Source organism: Eptatretus burgeri, chromosome 5 (assembly GCF_056783735.1).
Source record: "Eptatretus burgeri isolate ZD-2024b chromosome 5, Ebu_testis_v1, whole genome shotgun sequence".
NCBI classification, from domain to species: Eukaryota; Metazoa; Chordata; class Myxini; order Myxiniformes; family Myxinidae; genus Eptatretus; species Eptatretus burgeri.
In genome coordinates this window covers 97775562-97803114 of record NC_140965.1, presented here as the reverse complement: position 1 = coordinate 97803114, position 27553 = coordinate 97775562, and the positions used below count along the sequence as shown (strand labels likewise).

The 27553-nt window shown below is 44.7% G+C and overlaps 2 protein-coding genes across 2 annotated transcripts in view; both read right to left on the bottom strand.

The window, feature by feature from the left end:
- Nucleotides 1-5288: 5288 nt before the first annotated feature.
- Nucleotides 5289-8039, bottom strand: LOC147027024 (uncharacterized). Its single transcript, XM_085880306.1, has 2 exons — nt 6869-8039; nt 5289-6468 (listed from the first exon to the last, which is right to left on the bottom strand). The coding sequence occupies exons 1-2, from the start codon at nt 6995-6997 to the stop codon at nt 5776-5778; spliced, it is 822 nt and encodes a 273-aa protein (XP_085736432.1). The 5' UTR covers nt 6998-8039; the 3' UTR covers nt 5289-5775.
- Nucleotides 8040-15988: 7949 nt separating this feature from the next.
- Nucleotides 15989-27553, bottom strand: part of LOC147027023 (bifunctional methylenetetrahydrofolate dehydrogenase/cyclohydrolase, mitochondrial-like) — a 33266-nt gene continuing 21701 nt past the window's right edge. Inside the window, exon 8 of the mRNA XM_085883073.1 lies at nt 15989-16746. Within this exon, the coding sequence (XP_085739199.1) occupies nt 16598-16746 (149 nt within the window). The 3' untranslated portion in view covers nt 15989-16597. The remainder of the gene's footprint in view (nt 16747-27553) is intronic.

The following is a 27553-nucleotide window of genomic DNA, read 5'->3' as shown; positions in this document are numbered from 1 at the left end:
TGACCACAATGACAGAACGACAGAGTTCCTTGGCTGAGATGGGAGAACCTGCTGGAAGGACAACAGTCTCTGCAGCTTTTCACAAATCTTGGCTTTATGGGAAAATGGCCAGATGGAAGCCACTTCTGAGAAAAGACACATGACAGCACACCTGGGGTTTGTAAAAAGGAACGTGAAAGACTCTGAGAACATGAGGCAAAATATTCTGTGGTCTGATGAGATGAAAACTGAACTCTTTGGCCTGAATGCAAAGTACTCCATCTGGTGGAAACTGAGCACAGCTCATCACCCATCTAACACCATCCCGACCGGGAAGCATGTTGGTGGCAGCATTATGCTATGGGGATGCTTTTCAGTGTCAGGGACTGGGAGACTTGTAAGGAGAGAGGGAACAACGAATGGAGCCAAATACAGGAAAATCCTTGAGGAGAACCTGCTTCAGAGTGCAAAAAAAACCTTAAACTGTGGTGAAGGTTTATGTTCCAACAGGACAATGAGTCAAAGCAACACTGGAATGGATTCAGAACAAGAACGTGAAAGTCCTCGAGTGGCCCAGTCAAAGCCCAGACTTGAAACCCATTGAGAATTTGTGGAAAAACTTGAAGATTGTGTTCAGACACTCCCATCAAACTTGACAGAGCTTGATCAAATCTGCAAGGAAGAATGGGAGAAAATCCCCAAATCCACATGTGCAAAGCTGATACACACAAACCCAAGAAGACTTGAAGCTGTAATCACTGCCAAAGGTGTTTCGACAAAGTATTGACTCAGGAGGTTGAATACTTAGTGATGCAAGATATTTCAGCATTTCATTCTTAATTAATTTGTAAAAACATCTAAAATCATGTTTTCACTTTGTCATTGAGATATTTTGTGTAGATTAGTGACAATTAAAAAAAAATTTTAATCCAGTTTTAATTCAGGCTTTAACACAACAAAATGTGACAAAAGTCGAGAAGGGTGAATATTTTCTGAAGGCCCTGTATCTAATGGCAGGAATTTGTAATTGATGGTCAGATGCAGTATTGAATTGATCTCCATCTTATATGCATGAGCAGGACCACTCCACATTTATCGAGGTGTTGTTCCAAGACGAAGTCCCACAACGTGGTGAGAAGGTAGTGCACTACCTTTAAGCTGTGTAGTTTGTTTGATTCCTGACCCGACTATAAACTATCGGATAACTGATTTGCAGCCAGACTATTGCATCACAAGTGTGCAAACCCTTCAATGGACCTGAAGGTGGGTGTCTCATCAGCTAGCATTAGTCGCTGAACGTTAAAGATCTAAGCCTGGTGTTGGCTTAGCAGTTAGGGAGGCCAGTTTGGGATCTCAGGTTCCTGAGTTTGAGTCCCTGGAACCGTTGAATTAACATCAGGTGGGGTTGACTCAGTCTGTCATCCTTCTGAGGTTCGCGAAATGAGTACCAATGTACTGATAATAGTAGCATGCATCAGCGGCACAGCTGCACCCTCAACCAGTGATGCAACTAGCAGCCAAAGTCTGAAGAAGAAGAAGAAGAATAAGAATAAGAATAAGAATAAGAAGAAGAAGAAGAAGAAGAAGAAGTTAAAGGTCTCATGGTATCCATGAAGAGTCATTGACAAATGCTGCCCGGAGACGAATGTCACCCAAGCGCGTCCAGAGAAAAACTCCCATCCAGACATGAACACCACCCGGACGCATCCAGAGACAAACACCGCCCAGACGCGGCCGGAGGCAAGCTGGTTGGAGACAAACACCGCTCGGACACATCTGGAGACAAACTCCTGTCCAGACATAAACACCGCCCAGACACGTCTGGAGACAAACACTGCCCAGACGTAACCACGATTTGGATATGTCTAGAGACAGAGACAGAAACAGACAGAGAGGAAAGAGTGAGAGAGGTATGGGAGGAGAGTGCTGCAGTGTATTGGGAGGAAGTAGAGCAAGGATGGGACAGAGAGAGTGAGTGAGTGAGTGAGTGAGTGAGTGAGTGAGTGAGTGAGTGAGTGAGTGAGTGAGTGAGTGAGTGAGTGAGAGAGAGAGAGAGAGAGAGAGAGAGAGAGAGAGAGAGAGAGAGAGAGAGAGAGAGAGAGAGAGAGAGAGAGAGAGAGAGAGAGAGAGAGAGAGAGAGAGAGAGAGAGATTTGCTTGATGACGAAGCACGAACCATTCATTCAGGGTGACAGAGCACGAAACACTTGCTCAGGATGATGGAGCACGAAACACTCACTCAAGGTGTCCGAGCACGAAGCACTCACTCAGGGTGATGGAGCATGAAACGTTCACTGAGGTGACGGAGCATGAACCACTCACTCAGGGTGACGGAGCATGAAACACTTGCTCAGGGTGATGGAGCACAAACCGCTACCTCGGGGTGACGGACCACGAACCACTCACTCAAGGTGTCAGAGCACAAAACGCTCGTTCAGGGTGACGGAGCATGAACCCCTCGCTCAGGGTGACAGAGCAAGAACAACTCGCTCAGGGTGATGGAGCATGAAACACTCGCTCAGGGTGACGGAGCACAAACCGCTACCTCAGGGTGATGGAGCACGAACCATTCGCTCAGGGTTGCAGAGCACGAAACACTCGTTCAGGGTGACGGAGCAAGAATCACTCGCTTAGGGTGACGGAGCATGAACCACTCGATCTGAATGACGTGGTTGGAAAAAGCACCCACAGGGAGTGAACGATTCGCTCAGAAGGACGTAGCGCAGTACCACTATCGATTGTAAGGCGTTCGGCAAGTGGTTTAAGCACTCATGCAAGCACTCCAATTAAATGGTTGATAAGGAATGGCTGGCCAGGCTGTGACTGCATATCATGTCGGATCCCTTTAACTTCAAAGCTCGTCTTCACCATGCACATCGCAGTTAATGAAATAAAATGAATTTGTTTAAATTATGACTTTATCCACAAAAGAGTTGCAGCTTGGAGCCGAACAACCCTGGAGACATCGCAAAGTTCAATTGCCTGTGAAATAAACATTGCGGATAATCCGACAGCTTGCTTGCTCATCTGTGCACGTGTCACGTGGTACATCAGTTCGCAGTCTCTGCGCAAACATTATAACTTTTTTTAATGTGTTTTTTTTACCAGATTTTCTTCGATTACCTGTGGAGCACCTCGTGAAACCTCCGAAAATATAGACACAGATCTGGTAGACGCTATGGATAGGCAGTCCCTCTGGGGGACAGGACACGAGGTCTCGCAGTGAATTCAGTAAATTAGGCCATCAGCCATGGCTCAGAAAGTGCTTGAAAATCAAGTTTTGTTCCACTCATCGGGGGGAGGAGGGGGAGGGGGGTAGACAAAACCTTGATAATATGATAGTATATATCCAAATACATACGTATACAAAAGTTCTCCACTCAAATAGCTGCAGTTATTGTGTATTTTCATCTTGAAAATCGATGCATTCCCCGCGTTCCTCATTTGAACTCGGATCACGTGTGGGTCACGTGACGCCTCGACAGCCAATAGATCGGCTGACATCGTTTGCAAATTACGTCAGACTGTCACATGACCAGCTAGGTTGTCCAAGGTGGAAGCTTCCTTCAGGGAGGAAATCACCGGCAGCTGATCGGCGATTTTTGATGAATATGGTGTGAGGATGCTCCCCCGTGTATTATTCACCAGGACAATGTAGCGAAGAAGTCAAACGTTTTACGCCTGTAAGATGGGATAAATGGAGAGAAAGTGTCAACAAATGGCTCATCTTAGACGGTCACGAACGACGTTTAGCCGAGAGTGCCGGCGCGGGAGGACCATCTTCGATCATGGGCCTATTGTACCCGGAGTGCCGGTGTAAAGATTTCAAGCTACCCCCCCCCCCCTTCAAGTTACCTCCCGGTAATCTGAAATCGATTTCAAGTTACCCCCGGAGGTAGCCTGAAATCGATTTCATCCTCCCCCTACGATTTCAGATTTCCCCCCACAAAACATTTATTTATGTTGTTTATTTACAAAAAATAGTAATTTAATTGATATTGAAAACTAATTAGGGAAAAATCATTAACTACGTGACAGCTTTTAAAGAATTTGCAATTGATTTATCGGCTTATTTATGACTCGTTATGTCTTTAAATGATCAGATTTCAACACTTATTTAATCCGAACGATATCTGATCCTCAAAACTGAAATGATAATTCGACGATATACTTTAATTAGTTCATGACAGTCGATCGTGCAAAATCATATCATATAATGCTTGAAATCGTTCCAAGCTCCTAATTTGAAAACTATCGGAGTTACAAAAGTGATGCATACAGTGATTCGTAGCTATGATGAACAGGCATTCGATAATATTATATGAGTGAGGAAAGTGAAAACCAACTTTGTCGTTAAGAAATCGTTGCGGCCTGTTCCAAGTCAAGGCGTAGTTGAGCAGGCCAAAAAACATGGCGGCTTCAGACCCCAGCGAGGTTACCAAGGAAACGCCTTAAGACCCCAGAGAGAGAGAGAGGTGGCTGAGGATCGCCTGATGAAGGATATAATTAAATAATGACGTTAGTTATCTTCAAAAGGGTTTTTTTAGTTAACCCAAACACCCAATTTTTACTCCTGCACTTCCTTGGAGTTTTCTTAGTGTGCATGCAAAGCAGTCTGAACTGCTACTAAGTTCAATTCTGGAACTTAAATTTTGTAATTCTCTTTAGTTTAAGATTCTCGTAGTGATCGCACGTGTGGAAATGAAATAAAGCCACGAACACCGACGTCTCCGGGCGTTTATAAGCATTGCAATGTACCCAGCGATTCGTACGATGATCAACAGGCGTTCGATAATATGAGTGAGGAAAGTGAGAAAAAAAACAAATTTGTCGTTTTAGAAATCGTTGCGGCCTGATCCAAGTCAAGGCATGGATGAGCAGGCCAAACAACATGGCGGATTAAGACCCCAGTGAGGTTACCCAGGAGATTCCGAACGACCCCACATAGCGAGGTGGCCGAAGATGTGCCTGATGAAGGATATAATTAAATAAGGCCGTTAATAATCTTCAAAATGAGTGTTTTAATTAACCCAAGCACACAATTTTCACTCTTGCACTTCCTTGGAGTTTTCTTCGTGTGCATGCAAATTTCAGGCTGTTAGGTTTTATAGTTTTGGAGTAATGGACACATGGACACACACACACACACACACACACACACACACACACACACACACACACACACACACACACACACACACACACACACACACACACACACACACACACACACACACACACACAGCACCATTATAACCAATGTCATATATAAGATTGACACAAAAGAGAAAAAGGTTTTATTTCCTTTTCTTCTTTAATGGTCACAATTATTATTCGCACGTTTTTGTGGGGTTGACCGGGGAAAGCTCGGCCCATCAGCAACACAACCTAGCACCCATTGACTGCGTATGAAATAAATAAACAAAACATTTTCTTATGACAGACTCAAGGCATCAAAAAGCGACAAACATCGAACAGTTTCAAATGGAGCACCTCATCACAATTAGAGCATTTAGATTGCATCAGATGTGGCAATAAATGGGAATCGTTTCTCCCAGCTTGTCGGCTCGATGGCAGAAGACGCCATTTGCGTTTTTGTCTCCCCCCCAATTGAGAATGAATCTCGTGTGGGTCAGACGGACAATTCCCTTGAAAGGACAATTACACAATCATAATGGGGATTTCAGGATGAAAGGCCCATCATGGTTGTGCTACACCGACACCAAAAATGAATAAATCCATGAGCCTTCGTTTTGTCCGCACAGCAGCCGAAAAAAAACGAGTGCGGTCGCTGTCGTTATCCGAGAGCTTGACTGAGTGCGCGGATGTACAGTAGCGCCACCTCGAGCGTGTCTTTTCGCGAGAGAGCGCGTTTTCCGTGACCGCGCGGAACCACGCTGCGCAGCCTCTCAAACGCCGCGTTCATAGCGCGCATGCGCCGCCGCTCGCGCTCGTTGGCAGCCAATCGGCGGGCGTTGCGCTCGCGCTCGTTGGCAGCCAATCGGAGGGCGTTGCGCTCGCGCTCGTTGGCAGCCAATCGGAGGGCGTTGCGCTCGCGCTCGTTGGCAGCCAATCGGCGGGCGTTGCGCTCGCGCTCGTTGGCAGCCAATCGGCGGGCGTTGCGCTCGCCGCGTTCCTCTTCACCAAGCTCCGCCTCTCCAGGAAGAGTCACGTGCCTTCCCTGATCCGAACCCCGTTTGCAGCAGCAGCAGGTGCAATCACGCGCACACCACCGATAACACCCGCACGTACAACGACAAGCCACGGTTGTGTCTGTCAACGCTCGAGGGTCTTCGTCGATATCGTCATTCGTTTCGAGCGCGATGTCGTCTCCCTGCGCGCATCGGTCATCCCGTACAAACTTGGGGGCGATGTGCACGGACGTCTCCCCGTCCACGTCTCCGGGAACCTCCGATAACTTGGAGTCCTCCGCTGGAACAGCACACGAGGACGGCTGCAGAACGCACTGCAATGCAGAGCACATCGTCTCCTGCAGACACAGGTGAGACACGAATCAACCAACCTGGCCGGTGGCATGAAGTCGTCTTAAAAAAGAACAACAAATAAATCAATAAATGAGGCAACCAACAGGCCCTTTCACACAATGACGTCATTACATATGGACGTCACTCCCGTTATCCATTCAACGAGACGATTTAGCCGCGAGAAAGGCACGTGGTGCGATCAGGTGTACATCGCAGCGGCTCACGTGTGTCCAAGGTGTGCGATCTCCGATCACACCAACAAACCCCTCCGATTAGGACCTTGATCACGTCCCGTACGAACCTCGGAGCCTCCTTATATATACATACATATATTATATATATATACATATATACCTGTATACAAGGTTACGGAAAAGGTGGGCGGAGATAGATTCAAGTTCGTACCTGTAATCCGTGCGGCGCAGCACGGTGTGTGCTAGTCCTTCCACAACACCAAGATAGACACACCTCACCAGGTATAGACCAGGACCCCCCCCCCCATTGCTCTTTCATCTTCGAGATAAATTCCTCCATTTGCCTGATACTTGAACCCTCCACGCCATTTGGATGGAATATTCTTGGTCGACCACCCTGGACCTCCAGGCTGATGGAACCTGGTGCAGAAGATGCGGTGGGACCTTCGTTTTAATGCTTGAACTTCCGTCAACTTGGCACCAACAAGTGTCGGTCTCAACCCACTGAATTAGTTACTGACACTTGAATGAAAACAACTCATTAACTAATTATTAAGACATCTACATTGACTAAGTGGGGTATTCAAAATGTTCTCGGAACGAGAAGAATCATTAGAGAATGTTGTTCTTCTTTCGGCTGCTCCCGTTAGTGGTCGCCACAGCGGATCATCCGTTATGATCCGCATACTGATTTGGCACAGGTTTTACGCCGGATGCCCTTCCTGACGCAACCCTGGTCGCCTCTTACAACACAGGGATAAGCATTGGGTTTCGCCATGATTCCGGGCTGCCCTACACCCTCTCATGGCGTGGCCCAGCGCAGAGCGCCCGTCCTCAAGCGATCCTCCAACCCAAGCCTCCGAGTAGCCGGATTACAGGTGCACGCCACTACACCCGATAAGAATCATTAGAGAATACTCCGTGAAATTATATTTAAATACAAGTGGATCTGCTTGGTATTGTAAGAATATTTCCTTATTAATCATGTGTGCTTATGTCATGAGAAATAAATAAATAATCGACAGAGTATCCCTCGGACGTCCGAGAGTGTCGTGTACACGCGTCTCACGATTATCAACAGCTTTGTGAGCTCGGACGAGACGAGGATATGGTGTTCGGAGTCGGGACACAGATGTTGCACACTCTTGGGCCTTGAGACCGAAAAGAACAACAATTGGTGGGTTTCCGAATCACTCGTGGATCCGAGCATGGCGTACACACGACTTGTGCACTGGGGATCATTCCCAATAATAAGTGAATGAGACGATCACCTCGTGAGTCTGCAATCGAAAACCACGAGAGACCGTGTACATCGTACACAGGTTGCACCCCACTGATGGTCGATCATCGACTGCAAGATGCACGTTTGTGAATTCATATTAGTCACGTTAAATATTCTATTCCATCACGACCACCAATAAAGCTACAAGGTTGCAAATGATAAATTGTAAAAGTGGCATAAGCAATAGAACAGTGATGCTTTTATGGATGTGGAAATCCGAAACAAACACCGAGAATTGTGGGGTACGGCGTCCCGCACAAATACCTGGAATTGTGGTGTGAATTGTCCCGCACAAATACCTGGAATTGTGGTGTGAATTGTCCCGCACAAATACCTGAAATTGTGGTGTGGAGCATCCCAACACAAATACCTGAAATTGTGGTGTGGAGCATCCCAACACAAATACCTGGAATTGTGGTGTGGAGCATCCCAACACAAATACCTGGAATTGTGGTGTGGAGCATCCCAACACAAATACCTGGAATTGTGGTGTGGAGCATCCCAACACAAATACCTGGAATTGTGGTGTGGAGCATCCCAACACAAATACCTGGAATTGTGGTGTGGAGCATCCCAACACAAATTCCTGGAATTGTGGTGTGGAGCATCCCAACACAAATAACTGCAATTGTGGTGTGGTGCATCCCAACACAAATACCTGGAATTGTGGTGTGGAGCATCCCAACACAAATACCTGGAATTGTGGTGCGGAGCATCCCAACACAAATACCTGGAATTGTGGTGTGGAGCATCCCAACACAAATACCTGGAATTGTGGTGTGGAGCATCCCAACACAAATACCTGGAATTGTGGTGTGGAGCATCCCAACACAAATACCTGGAATTGTGGTGTGGAGCATCCCAACACAAATACCTGGAATTGTGGTGTGGTGCATCCCAACACAAATACCTGGAATTGTGGTGTGCAGCATCCCAACACAAATACCTGGAATTGTGGTGCGGAGCATCCCAACACAAATACCTGGAACTGTGGTGTGGAGCATCCCAACACAAATATCTGGAATTGTGGTGTGGAGCATCCCAACACAAATACCTGGAATTGTGGTGTGGAGCATCCCAACACAAATACCTGGAATTGTGGTGTGGAGCATCCCAACACAAATACCTGGAATTGTGGTGTGGAGCATCCCAACACAAATACCTGGAATTGTGGTGTGGAGCATCCCAACACAAATACCTGGAATTGTGGTGTGGAGCATCCCAACACAAATACCTGGAACTGTGGTGTGGAGCATCCCAACACAAATACCTGGAATTGTGGTGTGGAGCATCCCAACACAATTACCTGGAATTGTGATGTGGAGCATCCCAACACAAACACCTGCAATTGTGGGGTAGAGCGTCCCACACAAATACCTGTAATCGTGGTGTGGAGCATCCTAACACAAATACCTGGAATTGTGGGGTAGAGCGTCCTAACACAAATACCTGAAATTGTGGGGTAAAGCGTCTGAACACAAATACCTGGAATTGTGGGTTAGAGCGTCCTAACACAACTACCTGGAATTGTGGGGTAGAGCGTCCCACACAATTACCTGGAATTGTGGGGTAGAGCGTCCCACACAAATACCTGGAATTGTGGGGTAGAGCGTCCCACACAAATACCTGGAATCGTGGTGGAGCGTCCCGCACAAATAGCAGGAATCATGGTGTACAGCATCCCAACAAAAATACCTGGAACTGTGGTGTGGAAAGTCCCACACAAACACCTGGAATCAGAGTGCGGAGCGTCTCCTGCACTAGTATCTGGAATCCTGATGTGGAGCATCCTGCACAAACATCTGGAATTCTAGTGTGGGGCACTATCCCACATCAACCTCTATAGCCATAGTGAAGGTTACCTGCCTAATAGAAAGTAAACTCGGAATTAAAACTAATAGTAGTAGGTTGGTTTTTACCGGGTGACCCGGGGCAATACCCACCACCATCCTATAGGGGCTTTACCATTTCAGTCAGCTGGGGTGGGTGCTGGGAATTGGCTTTACCTTGAAAGGGTAGGGTGCACTTGTGTGGCTGTGGGCTTGTCCCTAGTCCCTACCATAAAATACAATAAAAAAAACCTTAATTGCAGGTTACAATGTTTCCCGTTTTCCTTTACGTTCATTCCATCGGTTATTGTGCACAACTGTTGCCTCCACTGCTGCTGCGTTGCCTTTAAATTCACTCGAGGAGGTTACGACATGGGGTCATTTCAAAATAAGAAAATTTGATGGAGTTATTGACACAAGGTGCCACGTATTCTGATTGGACAGTTTTAATTCGGTTGATGTACCCTCATCAAGTGAGCAGCTCCTTCGGTCGGCAACAAAATTACATCCAATAGGACGTCTGCAAGCGAACCTCGACAAATACCAGGTTTGCTTTTTCTCACAACACTATTTAGTGGGAAACAGGGTCGTCCTTGAAGATCTGCACAGCCGACTTAAAGATCTCCATGTTGACATTTTGTCGATTGGAATGTTCATGAATGGAGGGATAATGTTAAATATCGCACCTTAAAAAAATAAATAAATAAATAAATAAAAGGGGTTAAGATGTTTTGAGTAAAAATCTTTTCCGCAACAATGAGAGAAAAATGAACTGAACAATAGCAGCAATTAAAGCAGAAGCAACCTGTATCATACCTTCATAAAAGCAGAAATGTGCTTGCACAAACATGACTGTGCATTTATAAATGACCTTCAATAAACCTCCTCTCCATGAGCCTCCATACACAAAGCCTTCAACAGAGGGCGTTGGCACATTGTGAATGCCAGCTTGAATCAAGGTAATCACATAAACCCACATTAACACGACCATGATGAAGCCCCGGATGTTAATATGACAATCCAAATACTACTAAAAACAACACCACTACGACTACTACAATTAATATTACTATTACAACAAATAAGTAGAAGAGCACTCGGGAGAGCGCATACCTCCACCACGCAATACCTGATCCAGTAGAACATATCAGGCCAAATAACTTTTTGAGATATCATGGTGTACTGTGTTTTTTTGGCCTGATCTCTCAATGCTGAAGAATCACTTTAAAACTAAATAATTCTCGTATCCAGATCTGGATCCATCCATTGGGACCATACTCTGCACAGAGTGTTGGTGCTGCCAAAGCAGTCTCCTGGGCTATTGGGCACAAACCCTGGACAGGTCGCCACTCCGACGCAGGATACTCGAATGGCTCAATCGTCCCAGAAAGCTGGTACTCATTTTGCCGACTTCAGAAGGATGACAGGCTGAGTCAACCCCACCTGGTATTAATTCAACAGTCAAGCAGGAATTGGAGTCAGGATTCTAGGATCCCAAGCTGCCACCCTAACCATTTAACTCTCATATGAGCCTCGACATTGCATACAAAAACAAAATAAAAACCCAACACCAGGCTTAGATGTGGATTTTCACCAAAATCTAATCGAGTCACCCTTCTCACACACCCAAGCTGCCCACCAAGTTTCATCCGAATCTGTCCACAACTTTTTGAGATATCATGATATATGTATGTATATATATATATATATATATATATATATATATATATATATATATATATATATATATATATATATGTTTAACCCTATCTCTCAATGGTGAAGAATCACTAAAAAAAAATTCCAGATCTTCACCAAAATCTAATCAGTTCATCCTTGTCACACACCGAATCTGTCTACAAAGATTCTTCAGAATCAGTCCACAATTTTTTGAGGTATCCTGCATACAAGCAGACAAACAAGAAACTGAAAAATCACTCATAGTGTGACACTTGGCGACACTGAACAGCACTCGGTGGAGCCATACCTCCATCAGGCTGAACAGTTTAAATTTTGAATCCCAATCATAGGTTGGATCTGAATCCGGACCTTAACCAAAATCTAATTGGCTTGTTCTTGTCGCCTAACAAATTCTTCCACCTCGTTTTGTCACAAGTCGTCCACAATGTTTCTAGATATCATGCTATATATAGTTTGTGGCCCCATCTCTCAGTGGTGAAGAATCAGTTAAAATTAAATAATCATCGTATCTAGATCTGGATTCAGATCTTCAGCTAATTTGAATCAGTTCTTCCTTGTGGCACTCCCAACTTGTCCACTAAGTTTCGTGTGAATCCCATACATAATCTTTTAAGAAATCATGCTATTTATCATTTTTGGCCCTATCTCTCAATGGTGAAGAATCACTGAAATCATTCTCAGATCCGAATTCGCATCTTCACCAAAATTAAGCGTTGCTGTCCTTGGCCGGTCACATACACACAGAAAAAATTTCAGAATGATTGCTTGAAAACTGTGGCCAAATATCGTGTGACAGACAGACAGACAGACAGATAAACAAGCCGGTTGGCGACATGGGTGGTCGCGACATAATTGCTTACTAGTCATACAGTTTTTGACGGATCGGGCTGAAAATTTGTGACAAAGAGGTTGATTATAGTGCGCATAAACACCTGGAAGCCGATTTTTCATTTTCGTAAAAATTATTTTTTTAGGATTTTTCAAAAATTTCAAAGTCCCGTTGCTCGGCAACGGTGATGTCCATAGCAACGGTGCTCAAAAGCATATAACTAGATCCTGGTATGAACCTACCTGTCAAGTTTCATCAAAATTGGTTGACTCCTCTGGCCTCCAGAGCTGTCCATTACATACAGACAGACGGAAAAAGTGAAAATAAGGGTACTCCAGCGACCACTCAATAAGCCGGTAGGCGACATGGGTGGTCGCTACATAATTGTATACTAGTCATACAGTTTTTGACAGATCGGGCTGAAAATTTTTGACAAAGAGGTTGATTATAGTGCGCATAAAAGCCTGGAAGCCGATTTTTGATTTTCGAAAAAAATTAATTTTTTATGATTTTTCAAAAATTTCAAAGTCCCTTTGCTCGGCAACGGTGGTGTCCATAGCAACGGTGCTCAAAAGCATAGAACTAGACCCTGGTATGAACCTACCTGTCAAGTTTCATCAAAATCTGTTGACTCCTCTGGCTTCCAGAGATGTCCATTACAAACAGACATATAAACAAACACATACAGACAGACAGAAAAAGTGAAAATAAGGGTACTCTAGCGACCACCCAACAGACGGAAAAACTGAGAATAAGGGGAGTCTAGCGACCACCCAACATAGACAGACGGAAAAACTGAGAATAAGGGTACTCTAGCGACCACCCAACAAACATATAGACAGATGGAAAAAGTGAAAATAAGGGTACTCTAGCGACCACACAACAAGCCGGTAGGCGACATGGGTGGTCGCGACATAATTACATACTAGTCATACAGTTTTTGACAGATCGGGCTGAAAATTTTTGACAAAGAGGTTGATTATAGTGCGCATAAAAGCCTGGAAGCTGATTTTTGTTTTTCGAAAAAATTAATTTTTTATGATTTTTCAAAAATTTCAAAGTCCTGTTGCTTGGCAACGGTGGTGTCCATAGCAACGGTGCTCAAAAGCATAGAACTAGACCCTGGTATGAACCTACCTGTCAAGTTTCATCAAAACCTGTTGACTCCTCTGGCCTCCAGAGCTGTCCATTACAAATAGACAAAAAAACAAACATACATACAGACAGACGGAAAAAGTGAAAATAAGGGTACTCTAGCGACCACCCAACAGACGGAAAAACTGAGAATAAGGGGAGTCTAGCGACCACCCAACATAGACAGACGGAAAAACTGAGAATAAGGGTACTCTAGTGACCACCCAACAGACGGAAAAACTGAGAATAAGGGTACTCTAGTGACCACCCAACAGACGGAAAAACTGAGAATAAGGGTAGTCTAGCGACCACCCAACATACTTGGCAATAACAGTTTTTCGCTATGACGTCATGCAGAGCATGATACTTGCAAAATCCACCCCCAACCTCACCTTTTCTCCAAAGGTTGCCATGGATACAAAGTGTGCATTTCATTAAAATTAAAATTGACAATCTTAATCAAAGTTCAGGTCAATCGGATGAAAATTGATTTTTCAGATTGAAATTGATGATTTTAAAAGTTTGACCTTGAGTTCACCTTTGACCTTTTGACCTCAAAAAATAGTTGCTTTCCAAATTAAGTGATGCACTATACAATTGCTGCTTAATTTTCAGGTTAATCGGATGAAAATTGACGATTTTTTCAGGTGAAATTTGATGATTTTAGAAGTTTGACCTCCAGTTTATCTTTGACTTTTTGACCTCAAAAATAGTTGGTTTCCCAATTTAGTGATGCAATATGCAAATCCTGTTCAACTTTCAAATCAATTGGATGAAAAATGATTTTTGAAATTTGACCTCAAAATGACCTTCGACTTCAAGATCAATAGGCTTCTCAGTTGAGACTACCTCTACAACTTGGCAAAGTTTCATAACGATCGGTTTATAATTGTGACCTGTAGGCGATAAACAGACAAACAGAATAATAAAATCGACTGACCAATATACTTGAAAAATCTTCAATTTTGCAAGTAACAAACAGGAAGAGAGGGGTGAAAACATAACCTCCTTCACATTCGGTAGCGGAGGTAATAACTCGAGTTCATAGCACACCTTACCACAAGCACTCTTGAGAAAAAAGGACATGAGGAAGGGTCTTTACATGTGTTGCTTTGTGTTTTGTACGAAACGGAGAGCGCTCGCTTGGCACCGCCATATTTGTCTGAATGCTGAATCTCACAGTTACTCTGCCCTCATGAGACAGCCTAATTTCCAAGAAGTGCTGCTAATATGCGAAGAAGGCGATTTGGGTTCTACAGTGTTCAAGTGTATAATTAAATCGAAATAAAATAAAGATTTTAAACGCTGTAAAATTATCTTCTTTTCAGAAGTTTACTGCCATTGGTGCAGTCTCTTACACCACATTATTTAACACGTTCAATTAGCTGTTTGCACCTGTTGTTGGTAACCTTTATGATGTCCCAAAAAACATTAAGTTTCCTGTTTGGAATGATTTTCAATTTTGTTTGTCAGACAAGCAGACACAGGATAAAAAATTACCTTCCAGTCCGCATTGCGCATGTGTGAGCGGGATGAGGTTCCGTACAATTTGCCAAATTCAGAACCAAAGTTGTGCTAAACTGCAGGTTCGTGTTCCGATTCATGTTTTACAGTGTTCAAAATGTAACAATCAATTGAGATGAAGTTGTTCTCTGATCAGAGACTGACATTTGTAGACAGACAGACAAAGTGAACCAATTGCTTGACCCCACTTTTCACTTTGCACGGGGTAATAAATAATAATAATAATAATAATAATAATAATAGTAATAAATAGCATAAAGAGAAATGTTTTTTTTTCCTTTCTCAAATGACAGATTTTAAAAGTGAAAAATTGCAAAACAATGAAAAACTCGATCTTCATTCCAACAAAGGTCGTTCGAAATAAAGTTAGCCAATTACCTTTCTTTCTTTTTTTTTTAACAAGAAAACAATAACATGACCTCGTTGAAAAGGCTATTCAAAAATACAGATCATCATTAGCACCTTCCTGTATCATCCTTCATCTCGACAAAATGCAGACCATTGATAATCTTCCTAAACCATTAGAGAAGAAGAAGAAGAAGAAGAAGAAGAAGAAGAAGAAGAAGAAGAAGAAGAAGAAGAAGAAGAAGAAGAAGAAGAAGAAGAAGAAGAAGAAGAAGAAGAAGAAGAAGAAGAAGAAGAAGAAGAAGAAGAAGAAGAAGAAGAAGAAGAAGAAGAAGAAGAAGAAGAAGAAGAAGAAGAAGAAGAAGAAGAAGAAGAAGAAGAAGAAGAAGAAGGAAAAAAAAAAAAAAAAAAAAAAGCAAAAGTTCCAACAGGCTTTGAAGTATTCATAAACTCCTACATTCTTCAATCCTCATGCTTCATTTGCTTTACTCTCTTACCATTTCTTAATAATGCAATCAAAAGAGAAAACAAAATGTATTTATTTGTTTTTAACAATTGACCATCATGTATACTTTGTTGGCAATGTGACTCCAATGAAACTGTTGAAACAAATTTTTTAAAATCGCCATTTGTGCAAAGGTGGAGAGTTAATGCACGCGAAACTGAAAGCTAGTCTGGTGAAAAGTAAAAAAAAAAAAAAAAAAAAAAAAAAAAAAAAAAAAAAAAAAGAAAGAAAGGTTATCACAACCAGAGGAAGCTATGACAAATTAATTCATTGAAGGAGAACTCAACATACATTCATTTTCGTAGTTTTCCCATCAACAGAATGTGGCGGGGTCGTTTGAAACTATGCAAATGATACAGGAGAATGTAAATAAAGCAAATGAAAGTTTTTTGAAATAGACAATATAATTTACTAATTGGTGTTTGGTTCATTGGATATAATGGACAATAGTTTGTGTGAAGGAAGCCTTGCACTTGGAGGGGAAATGAAAGAGGAGAACATAAAAACATCGTTCCTCCTATATGATCGGTGTCATATGATACAGACGTGCTTCCTGTGAGAAACAAGGTGCGAATGCAGTTTAATAAATAATAAAATCCACCAAAAATGGCATCTTGTGCAGACTTCAGAACAGCAGAAGCAAATCAGCTAAGGTAGCAAAAAAAAAATAAAAAATGCTGTACTAAAGCTTTGAGCAAGCAATGGTGTCCACAGCTCACAAGAAAGCCATCTATAGGTTTTTGCCAGATGCCAATGTCACTCGGCGATGGAGGAAGGTCGTGCTAATGTTTTCAACAGATGCCAGCCCCATACGACACATTCTGGCACAACGGTATCATCTTCTTAGCCGCGATGATTGTATTTTTCATGAGCATAGCAACGGTCATAGGGCCAACACCACCAGGAACGGGGGTAATGTACCCGGCCACTTTCTGCACTCCTGAACACACAACACAACACGTGCCAAGAAGATATTCTAAAAATCCCTTCTCTCCTCCCCCCAATCCAGTAAAAAAATTGAAACAATTAGTATGAGCAGATGTAGCCACAATACACATGAATGTAGCACCACAAATCTGAGCACAAAACCTGTATAAGTGTTCAAGTTAATAACTAGTGTTGCTCATGAAGGCTAGTGTTGGCCTGCGTCGGCAGACATGTAGAACGATGTATGAAATCAACAGAACATCGATCGAGGTAACCTCTTTTGCTCTGATGACGGATTAAATGCCCGAAACGTCAGCTTCTCCTTGCCTTCCAACAGCACTTACCACATACCTCGATCAATGTTCTGTTGATTGTGTTCATTGCATCAGTGTTCCACCATCTACAATGCATAAAATAAAAAACCACATAGAACCTATCTCTCCTTGACTACCAAACCTCATCTCCTTCCTCACTTGCCCATCTGCCCCCCTCCCCCTCCCCCCAAAAAAATCTGAATCTGCAGCAACACCACAGCAATTTCTGATGCTTGTGCTTTTCCTCAAATAAATTGCAATATCCTTCCAGATTTTTAACATTAATGTTTCAAGCAAACTTCTTGACTTTATCATAAAGCTACAGATTACTTTTAATTAACAGCATTTGCAAACCATTAATTGCAACTGAAAAGTAAAACCGAATCTATATTACAAGAGAGCCATTTTCATGTGTGTGCGAGTATGTGTGTGTGTGTCACCATTTTTCTCAGAGATGGCCAAACAGATTTGTCAAACTTTCAGAAGTTTGTCAGTGAGTGCCGCATCGTGTTTTAGGCCAAAATAAATGTAGTTTTGATTTTAAAAAAGCATTGGATTTTTTGGGGGGACTTTTTAAATATGTATAAAAATATAAATATATAAATATATTTAAATCGCTCTATGGTGCCTCCACCTTTGTAACAATGTGAAAAGTAATATATTAAACTAGTTGGGGTACCCGCGCTGCGCTGCGGGGTTAACCACTTAAACCCCTCAAGTGCGAGGGTGACATAAATGTGCGATAATGAGCGACGGTGTAATTGCGCACTTAGGGGGTTAATAAGCAATGAGAAACTGTTCATTTCAAGTTGAATGGGTAACTGGAGTATACTGACCGTTGATGTTATCCTGCAATTTAAAACAGACTCAACTTCTCGTGTAATTACTGCAGTGCCTCTTGATACACTACATTTCTGGTGTGATTGTTGGGAGCCATGAGGCTGAGGTTTGCAGAGTTGCCAGTGCGAGATGCTGCCACATAAAACATGCCATGGGAGAAGCAGCTTGCGGAGAGGTCAACTCCTATGGCCTTGAAAGTCTGGCCCTGTGACTTGTTCACAGTCATGGCAAAGCAAGGCTTAATGGGGCACTGCAGCCTGTGGAGGAATAGCAGTTCAGCATCAGAAGGCATCTGTGGTATCCTAGGGAAGAGGACAACTTGACCTTTGTCAGGGCCGCAGGAGATGATTGCCTCAATCACGTTCTTGTGCAGTCTTGTGACTATGCACCAGGTGCCATTGGTGGTTTTTGGTGGCTCCAGGGACCTTAGTACCATGATGGAGGAGCCGACCTTCAGTTTAAGTAGGTGTGGTGGCATGCCTGTCAGCTCGAGGGAGTTGAGGAACTCCACAGGGTAGGTCACAACTTCCTCATCGTTCATGGCACTGTCCACCGACTTGTACTGTTTATCTTCTCCGGGGAACTCGTTCATGAGCCAAGTGCTGAGGTGGTTGACATTGGTGTTAAGTGGAGAGACGATGGCCCGTTCTGCTAACCACTCTGGCTTGTTGTAGTTGGCTGCCAAGTTTTGGTAGACCTCCGCCTTGAGTTCTTCCAGTCTGACAACACACTTTCCAAGTGTAGGTGGTATGTTGATGGTGTCAGTCTCAGCAACAAGAGGGAGTCGACCTTCTCCAATGTTCAGAAGCAGGTGTGCAAAGTCAGCAGCTGCAGTGTCGTTACTAAGATGAGCCCTGATGTTGGTGGTGAGCTTCATGATTTTGACATGGGTCCATTTTGGTGGGATTGCTTAAGGGTGACGTTGACAATGTTTGCCCTTGTCCCATTTCTCACTACCGGCAGGATTTGCCTGAAGTCGCCACAAAGAAGAGTGGGGATGCCACCCATTGGTCTGTTGATGCTGGTGATATCTTGAAGAGTGCGGTCAATCGCCTCGTATACCGATTTGTGGGTCATGGGCGCTTCGTCTACGATAATGGCTGATGTGTCCTTCAGGACTTTAGACATGGCTGAGCTGCGGTTGATTTTGCACGTTGGCTGGTCCATCCTGTGCATATCGAGCGGCACCTTAAAGGTGCTGTGTATTGTTCAGCCACCTTGGAGGAGAGTGGCGGCTATTCCGCTTGAGGCTGTTGCCAGCACAATCTCGCCTTGGGACCTGATCTTAGCAAGGATGAGATTGATCAGATGCGTTTTGCCCGTGCCACCTGGGGCATCCAAGAACATGATGTTGCCTTGGTGGCTGTTATTAGGGTTATGGGTCTGTTGCATAATCTCGAGGAACGTGTTGTAGACCGTGCGCTGATCGTCTGCAAGATTGGTTTGGAGGTTTTCTGCCTGCGCCGCCATGTCTTCTAGGTCATAGCTCACTTTCCTCTGGTATTCTCTGGAAAGCCTCTCGTTAGTGTCATGCTGTGGTGCAGGGAGGCCATAGACTTGCAGAGGTTGGCCACCCATCAAAGCGACCTTGTCTTCGAGACAGCAGAGGGCTTGGTTGTAAATGTCGTCATTGTAGTCTGCATCTACATTGTTCATGCTGCGCCTGTCTTGGTAGAGGAAGTCCTCTGAGAGGTGATCGTGGAACTGTGTCCATAGGTCAATTGGGTTGCTGGGGACACAGGCTGTGAGGATGATCGCCAAGAGACTTTGCATGTTGGCTGGAGAATGGGTGACTTTGGCCTCCTCCATGGCCAGGCGCAGGTGCTGGTCATCCTCCAGAAGTCCTCGCATATGGCAGGCCTCTCGGAATGTATCGTAGACATGGTTGTTGACTCTCCTCAGGTTCTAAAAGGATGTCGGACCGGTCACTTCATTGAGGAGCATTCGCAGGAAGTAGCATTCTCCTGCCCTTGGACTGACAGTGTAGATGCGGCCGATTGCTGGACCCTGCCAGATTTCATTTCGTGGGTCGTTTCCGTCTAATGGGACACCCCTCTTGCGCCACATCAACTTCTTTGTGCTTCGGTTCCAAGTGTAGTACTCAGGTACATCAGCATATTTGAGAGTTTTGGCAAATATATCATTGTTGCATAGTTCAAAGAAGGCAGTAAGAGTGGTGGCTGGGGGTGGCCCTTGAGCTATGTTCATTGCGTTGGCTTCGGTGAATATTACTCTTTGTCCGTTCTGGAGGTGCATGGCCAGCCAACCACTGGTAGAAAGTGGTCATGCGTTGGGTGCTCCAGAATGCGCCAGGCTGCCTCACAGCTGCCCATGTACCTCGCATTTTGGAACAAGGCGATCTCGTCCACCACTCTCGGCTGGTCGGTCTGTAACTCATTGTCATGATATGTTCGCTGCAGCTCAAAAACTGCCTGGTCTGTTTCCTTCGTGACATACTTGAGTACATACTTGATGGAGTTTATGCTGCTGCAGAGTTCCACGTTGATGTGGCAATTATATTCCCGTAGTAGGAGTGGGTTGTATGGGACGACCCACTGGTTGATAACCTCTTGATTGATGCATTTGCTTCGCTGTAGCATCTTGATTTTGCCTGTGTATCCGCCATCTTCCGGCTTGCGGCGTCAGTACTTGGGATAGCTGTCTATGCCTTGTTCTGTGCACTGAAGGAATGTCTTGGGAAAATGTTTGGTGCACTGCCGGTCCACCATACAGGGCAAGTTCATGTTGATTGCTCCGCAGGGGCCGTGGATCATGTGGGACAGCACCAATTTGTGAAGCTGTGGGTCTTTGTCCTTGTCGTGAATCTCAGCCACAATGACCAAGTCGATCTCTTCCGGCCTGATTTTGTACTGTGGGTCTTGCCAGGTGAGGATGTGGGCATGTGGTAGGCCTCGCTTCTGCTACTCGATGCTGTACAGCCAAGCGCGCACCTTGCCAAAGGCAGTCTCCTTCACAATCAGTTCCATCAGCTTCTTGTGCTTTTGGCGGAACATGTGCCACCATGTCTGGTCTGTCTTGTGCTTGTTGACCTGGCAGGAGGTTGTCCATGAATTCTGGCCACTGCGGGTTACATGTCATGGTGATGAAGAAGTCAGCCCAGCCCATCCTTCGGACATATGCTATAGCATCACTCTGTCTCTCATGCATGTAGCGTGGACCGCCAGTGTAGGTGGCCAGAAGTACTACTCTTTGGCCGACTTGCCGAGGGTCGCCATCAATAGCCAAGATGGAGTCTCTTAAGCTGATGTAGCTGTCTGCCCTGAGAGCCTTTTGTTCACGGCACAAGAACTGAAGTCTCTCAGTCTCATTCTTACAGTCGACATCTACCAGGTATTGTTGGAAGAGGCGCACACTTTGCAGAAGGTAGTTGCCATCCCTTACCATGATGTGACAGCTGTAGAATTGCTGTTGAGTCACCTTGCGTCCATTCCTGCCGGTGATGTAGATATGGTAACCATCTGTGCCGTAAGGGAAGAGGAGTGGATACTGAAGTGGGTCATAGGCTGTGTGGAGCTCAAAGATCCTCTTGAGGGTGCCGTCCTTCAGGCGAATGCCGATGTCGCGATTTTCCGTTGGTTCATTGTCCATGAGGATGGCCACCTCAGCTGCTGTTTGGGCATTGTATCGTCGTTCATGCTGACCCCGGGGCCTCTTGTCCTCTCTGATCACGATCTTCCATTCTTCAGTATTGTCCTCTTCTATGATGTCTTTGGTGGTCTTGAGCTGTTGGACGTAGAGGTTGTTGTCTTGGAACCACTCAGTCAAGTTCCCAAGAAGCTGTTGATTTAGGCACCTGTTCTGGCCCCTGATTTCAGTCTGCTGTACGAAGCTGTCAAGGAAATACACCTGGAGGAACTTCGGCTGGCCTTCCTGTGGCGGTAAGAGGCTGCCAATGCGGTGAAACACCTGGCCTTGAATCTTGAAGCATGGGTTCCATCCCTGCACAGAGGCATCCTTGTGGCCGAAGCTGGTCATTGAGAAGCAGCCATTGTACTCGCGGATATTGGATAGGAAGGTCTTGCTCATGGGGCCTTCTCCTGAAAAGAGCTCTTGAAGGATTTGAGGGAGTGGAGGGAATGGATGCAGGATAACCTTTCCTCCTGAGCAGCAAATGCCAGGCCTTTCTGCCTTGAAATTTTTTGCACCACAGTGGCAGCAGAGCTTGTCCATTGGCCCAATGTTTGCTTTAACATGGAGATCATGTTGGTCATAAGTCAGTGCTGGCCTATTGGCAGCATCGCGCTGTCTTTGTCGAGTGGTTCGAATACGCTGATCTTCAAGACAGCGAGCGTTCGTTTCAACAGACTCGGTTGCTCGGGTAGATGCAGTGCGTGAACGCTGATCTTCAAGACGGTGAGCTTTGCTTTCTGGAGACTCGGCTGCTCGGAAAGATTCATTGCGTTTTTTTATTTTGGAGAAGACGCAGTGTTTTCAAATCTTCTGTCTGTCATTTGGGCCCTCTTCTTGGCATTGTCTGCAGCAGAATTACGTCCTAATCGTTCTTTACGGGGCATGTAAACGAATGGATCCAGGGGAATCCAGGGAGCAATTACAACCAACAGTCGCTGTGTTTCTTCTAGTAGGGCGGTCTTTCGGCATCTGAAGGGAATTGAGTCGAAGAAAGCTGTTATTTTTCCCCCAAATAAACTATATTGAGTGTATCGTTCAAAGATATGATTTACATTAGCACCAATTACACGACTGTGGACTACGGTCACATGTCATGGTGAAAACACCCATGGAAAATGTGAAAATTCTAGATATGATTTACAGCAACATCAATTACATGACTGTGGATTGAATGGCCACTGGTGGAAACACTGAGGGAAAAGTTGACGTAAATATGCAATGGTGTGTTCTTTGGCAGTTATCCTTCGAATGTGCTGATTTGTAAATCCATGACCAATGAAGTACAGCTTATCTCTCCAAGTGTTCATCTCAAGCGTAATAAATGTCTCCAGGTTTTGGAGTCTGGCAACTGCATCGTTTGTGTCCTTGTGAGATGCAGCTGTGATCAGTCCATGTTTTACGATGGAAATTTTAGTCGGTAACTGCTGGTGAATACTGTCAGTTTGCATGCGTGCGTCATGAAGTATCTGTTCTGGAGTCGGATTTGCGGCAGCTTGAGAGGAAATTGTGGGTGGAATCGGGCGTACCATATTGTATATTCAAACCACTTACTTTCCAGACACGTTGGACACGTTGTATATTCGTCGCAGACAAGACAAAATCATCACAGACAACACGAAAATTACTTGTATTCGTCACAGACAACACGCTGTTACTTTCGTTTCGTGTCGTGACACTGTCACTTTCACTTTTGTTTCCTTCGTTATGAGCACAGTCCAGGTTGCCGGCACGCCTCTCTCTCCCACCACTGGAGGTGAGGTTGGATTTATAATTTACCTTGGCAGTCTGTGGGCGCTACACATGGTGAGCTCGAGCCCCGTGAGCCCCCTGGATCCACCACTGACCAGGCCCATAACCTTTCCCGCATCATGCTGGTTTAGAAAATACATGGTTTGTAGGGTCCAGCTTGCAAAGGGGACATATAAACTGCTAGAGGGGGTCATATAAACAAACTCCACTGATATATATAGATATATATGTGTGATCCTCGATCCCATTCTTTAGTTGGTGAAAGGAAGTGGTTTCGGCCCCCCCAAAAAAAATAGACCAGGTAACACCGGATGCCACTGCTAGTAGTATATAAAAATAAAAACAATGAGAATGGCTGAAAAATTAACAAAAGGTGATGGCAAACTGGAAATGGGAAGGAAATAATTTATCAAAGAAGATTATGTTAATGAACATTTCCAAGTCACATTTGAATGGATACAGATCTATTTTCTCTCGCTCTGTCTCTCTTTTTGTCTCTCTCTCTCTATCTCTCTATCTCTCTATCTCTCTCTCTCTCTCTCTCTCTCTCTCTCTCTCTCTCTCTCTCTCTCTCTCTCTCTCTCTCTCTCTCTCTCTCTCTCTCTCTCTCTCTCTCTCTCTCTCTCTCTCTCCCTGCTGGTCGTTGGCGAGTAGTGCGTGGGTGTGGCGTCATGGCAGCTTCGTGTGTGCAGCTGTGAGTACTGTGTTGTGTTGTTGTCGTTCCTATCCCCATTTCGTTTCCCTCTGTATCACTGTTCGTGTTTGTGGAGGTTCCCCCCCCCCCCTTGTTTTTCCCTTCCTGCTGAGACGAGAGAGAGAGAGGGAGAGCACGCACGGTAGGTGCTTTGTGGGTTTTCCTTGAAACCTTCGGTTTCCGGGCCTACTTTTTCATCTGCCTTGTTTTCATAGGCCTACCGTTTATCGGTGATTTAGCTTCTTCCTTGTACTCTTCTTTTTCCTTATATTTTCATTCTTTATTTTATTTTACCTTCGCCTGCGAATTCTGCTCGTGACAGGTCTTTGCTTCCTTTATTTTCCGCTATGGCGAACAGTCGTTTGCAGAATAGCGTTTACGAGTCACTTACTCGCAAAAATGCGGTGATAGTTCGTCCACCCGACGGGGTTCGGGTCGAGGACGTCATGACGGGCTTGGGAGAACTCGTTGGTTTCGAAAATGTGTTCGCAGCTTCAAAGATGAACCAACGAGTTGTTGTTTTTCTTTCCGAGGAGCGCTACGTCGCTCAGGCGGTTGAAACCGGTTTGTCTTTACCGCCAGATATTTTCGTTAACGTTAGTATGTTGGACTCACCGGCGGTGAAAATCACTTTATCTAATTTGCCACCTTTCGTTAAAAGCGAACAGATCTTGTCCGTTTTAAAACAGTTTGGCACGGTGGTGTCAAAAATCTCCATGATTCCTTTTCGTTTGCGTTCGGATTCCACAGTCCGCCATATCATGACCTTCCGGGGGCACTGTTACATGGTGTTAAAAAACAATGCTCAATCGCTCAATGCCTCAGCTACGTTGGAAGTTGAAAATCGAAATTATCGAATGTACATCGCAACAGAAACAATGACACGTTTCACGTGTGGTGCCTTCGGACATTTAAAAGGTGCTTGCCCGAAGTATATATCCGGTGGCACATCGAGACAGTTAGAAACAAGCGCCGATCCTAGTGGCACATATAGAGTCGATATTAGTAATAATAATGGCGTGTCTGCAACGGGAGATCGACCTTCACATTCGAGCGCGGAAACCGATTCCCGGCTGATGACGCGGGTTTTATCACTGTGTCCTCCAAGAGGAGTTATAAAAGAGGAAGCGGAAGTGAGGACACACAGGTGAGCTGTTCGAAAAAGATAGCGCCATCGAATGAACGCAATGTTTCTATCTTAGAAACAGAAGCTCCTGCAGCTGGTCCTATGCTGCAGAACAGGTTCAGTGTGTTCGCTGAAAAGGGAGGAGACGTTTCCGTTCATTCCTCTCACGAACAAGGACCGAGCGCAACGCCCCAAGATGTTTTGGTCACCACCCTGGTCACTGACATTAAAATCAAGAACCACAAACCTGCTCTCGTCGCGCGCCCTGCTGAGGACGAAGTGTCTGAGGTGATGGAGGAGGAAGAAGTAACAGCCCCAGAAGGAGAGTGCGAAGCCTCCGATACAAAAACGGTAATCCCTGTTACGGTCTTTAAAACTCCCGCTGTGGAAACAGCTGCACCTTCAGCAGAAGACGATTTTCCTGTTGTGAGAGCATCGACTTCAGTGTGTGAAGAGAAAAATAAAAACCATTCGGATTTCGACTCAGATGGGGCCTCGTCGTTTGCCTCTAGTGCTGGAAGCGAGGTCTGGAACGACCCAGCAATAGCCAAGGAACTGGAGGGTGATGATGATTTATCACCCATGGAAATTCTCCAGTTTCTTCAGGACACTTTTCGAAAGAAAAACGTTAAGATTATAACCTTCTTCCCGAACCTGTCTGGCTTTATAACCTCTTGAAGACGTCTTCTCCTCAAGGCTGAACAACTTGGTGTGACTGAGTCACAAGTATTTCGCCTTAGGAAGTGTGTATTGAAAGCTCGGAAAGAGCTACAAGCACAACCCAACTTCCCTTTACCTGACAAACCCTCCCTACCTTCACCATGACATTTTCTATTGTAACTTTAAATATAAATGGGGGACGTTCACCCCTGCGCAAAGCTCAGGTAAAGCTGCTTGTCGAGCAAAAACATTTTGATGTTGTTCTTTTGCAAGAGACAAGATGTAGCTCTTTGTGCTCGAGCGAATGGACTCTCATCATGAAAGGACAATGGTTCTTTAGTACCTTGACCTGTTCTAGTGCTGGAGTGGCTATTTATTTAAATCCTTCTTTCTGTCCTGAAAATGTCACTTTCAAGGAGATGATAAAAAGGGCATTTAGTTTCAGTTAATTTCCTTTATAATGGTTATAAACACACTTTAATAAATGTATATTCACCGAGTACGAGCACAGAAAGACTAGTTTTCTTTACACAGTTAGAAATGTTCCTCACACACCTTGTTTTTGATGGTCTTGTTTGTCTGTGTGGGGACTTTAATTGCACATTGTATCCCACCCTTGATCATAATGGAGAAGAGCCTCACCCACCAAGTACGGCACCCTTAAAGAGGGCTTTGTCCAAATTCTCCCTTATGGATGTATGGAGACTCCACAACCCATCTGCACGACAATACACGTGGTGCCGATGTGCAAATGGCCGGCTATCTCTTGCAAGGATAGACAGATTTTACATCAATAATGACTCTTTAAATGTCATAGACCATGTTGATATCACCTCAAGTGGCTTTTCAGACTATCACATGGTTGTTCTTCATATACTTTCCCCGGTTCGAAATCGTGGCACTGCCCATTGGATCTTCAATGCGAGTCTTCTGCAAGATGACGCTTTTCCTGTCGCCTTCCGAGCCTTTTGGGAAGTTTTACGACTACGGAGTCCTTCCTGCTCCTGCCTTGCACAATGGTGGGACAATGCGAAAACCCATATCAGGACCTTTTGCCAGCAATATAGCTCCTTTTGTACCAAGAATGAATCTGCGCTGCAATCTCTAATTGCTAAAGAAATATTGTCTCTCCAGTCAACCTCTCAAACTCCCAGTGCTGAAAGGACTAGTTCTCTACTAACAACGAAGAAAGCCCTCCTCGTTCAACTCTGTACAAAACAAGCCAGAGGGGTTCTAATAAGGCTGCAAATGGAGAACTACAGCTTTATCGATACTCCTTCCAAGTTTTTTTTGCGTTAGAAGCGCAAAAAAGAGAAACCAGCAAATAACTTCGCTGCGGACACCAGGAGGCCGAGCAATACACTATCCAAAAGATATTAGGAGCTTGACCAAACAATACTTTTCTGACTTGTATTGTGCCAGAAACACTAAGGAAGACATGATTCGTTCCTTAACCACCTCTTTGCCCACCTTGTCTGAATCTGCATGTCAAAAACTTGACAAGGAAGTGACTCTTGATTAACTTTCTATTGCTTTGCAAACTGTGCCCACAGGTAAAGCTTCTGGACTTGATGGAATCCCTGCAGAGTTTTACAAAGCCTTCTGGGATTTTTTGGGACCTGAGCTGCTTGACCTCCTGGTTGATAGCCTATGGTCAGGCTTGTTACCACTTAGCTGTCGCAGGGCCACACTCGCTCTCATACCTAAGAAAGGAGACCTCCAGCAACTTAAAAATTGGCATCCCATTTCGCTCCTCTGTACGGACTACAAGATTTTCTCGAAAGTT

What these genes read in the sequence shown, in the direction of transcription:
- LOC147027024 (XM_085880306.1), bottom strand. Translation starts at nt 6,997, where the DNA reads ATGGAGGAATTTATCTCGAAGATGAAAGAGCAATGGGGGGGGGGGTCC. An exon ending in CTGCGCCGCACGGATTACAG is followed by an intron (nt 6,469 to 6,868) that starts GTACGAACTTGA and finishes CTGTGTCTGCAG; the next exon opens with GAGACGATGTGCTCTGCATT.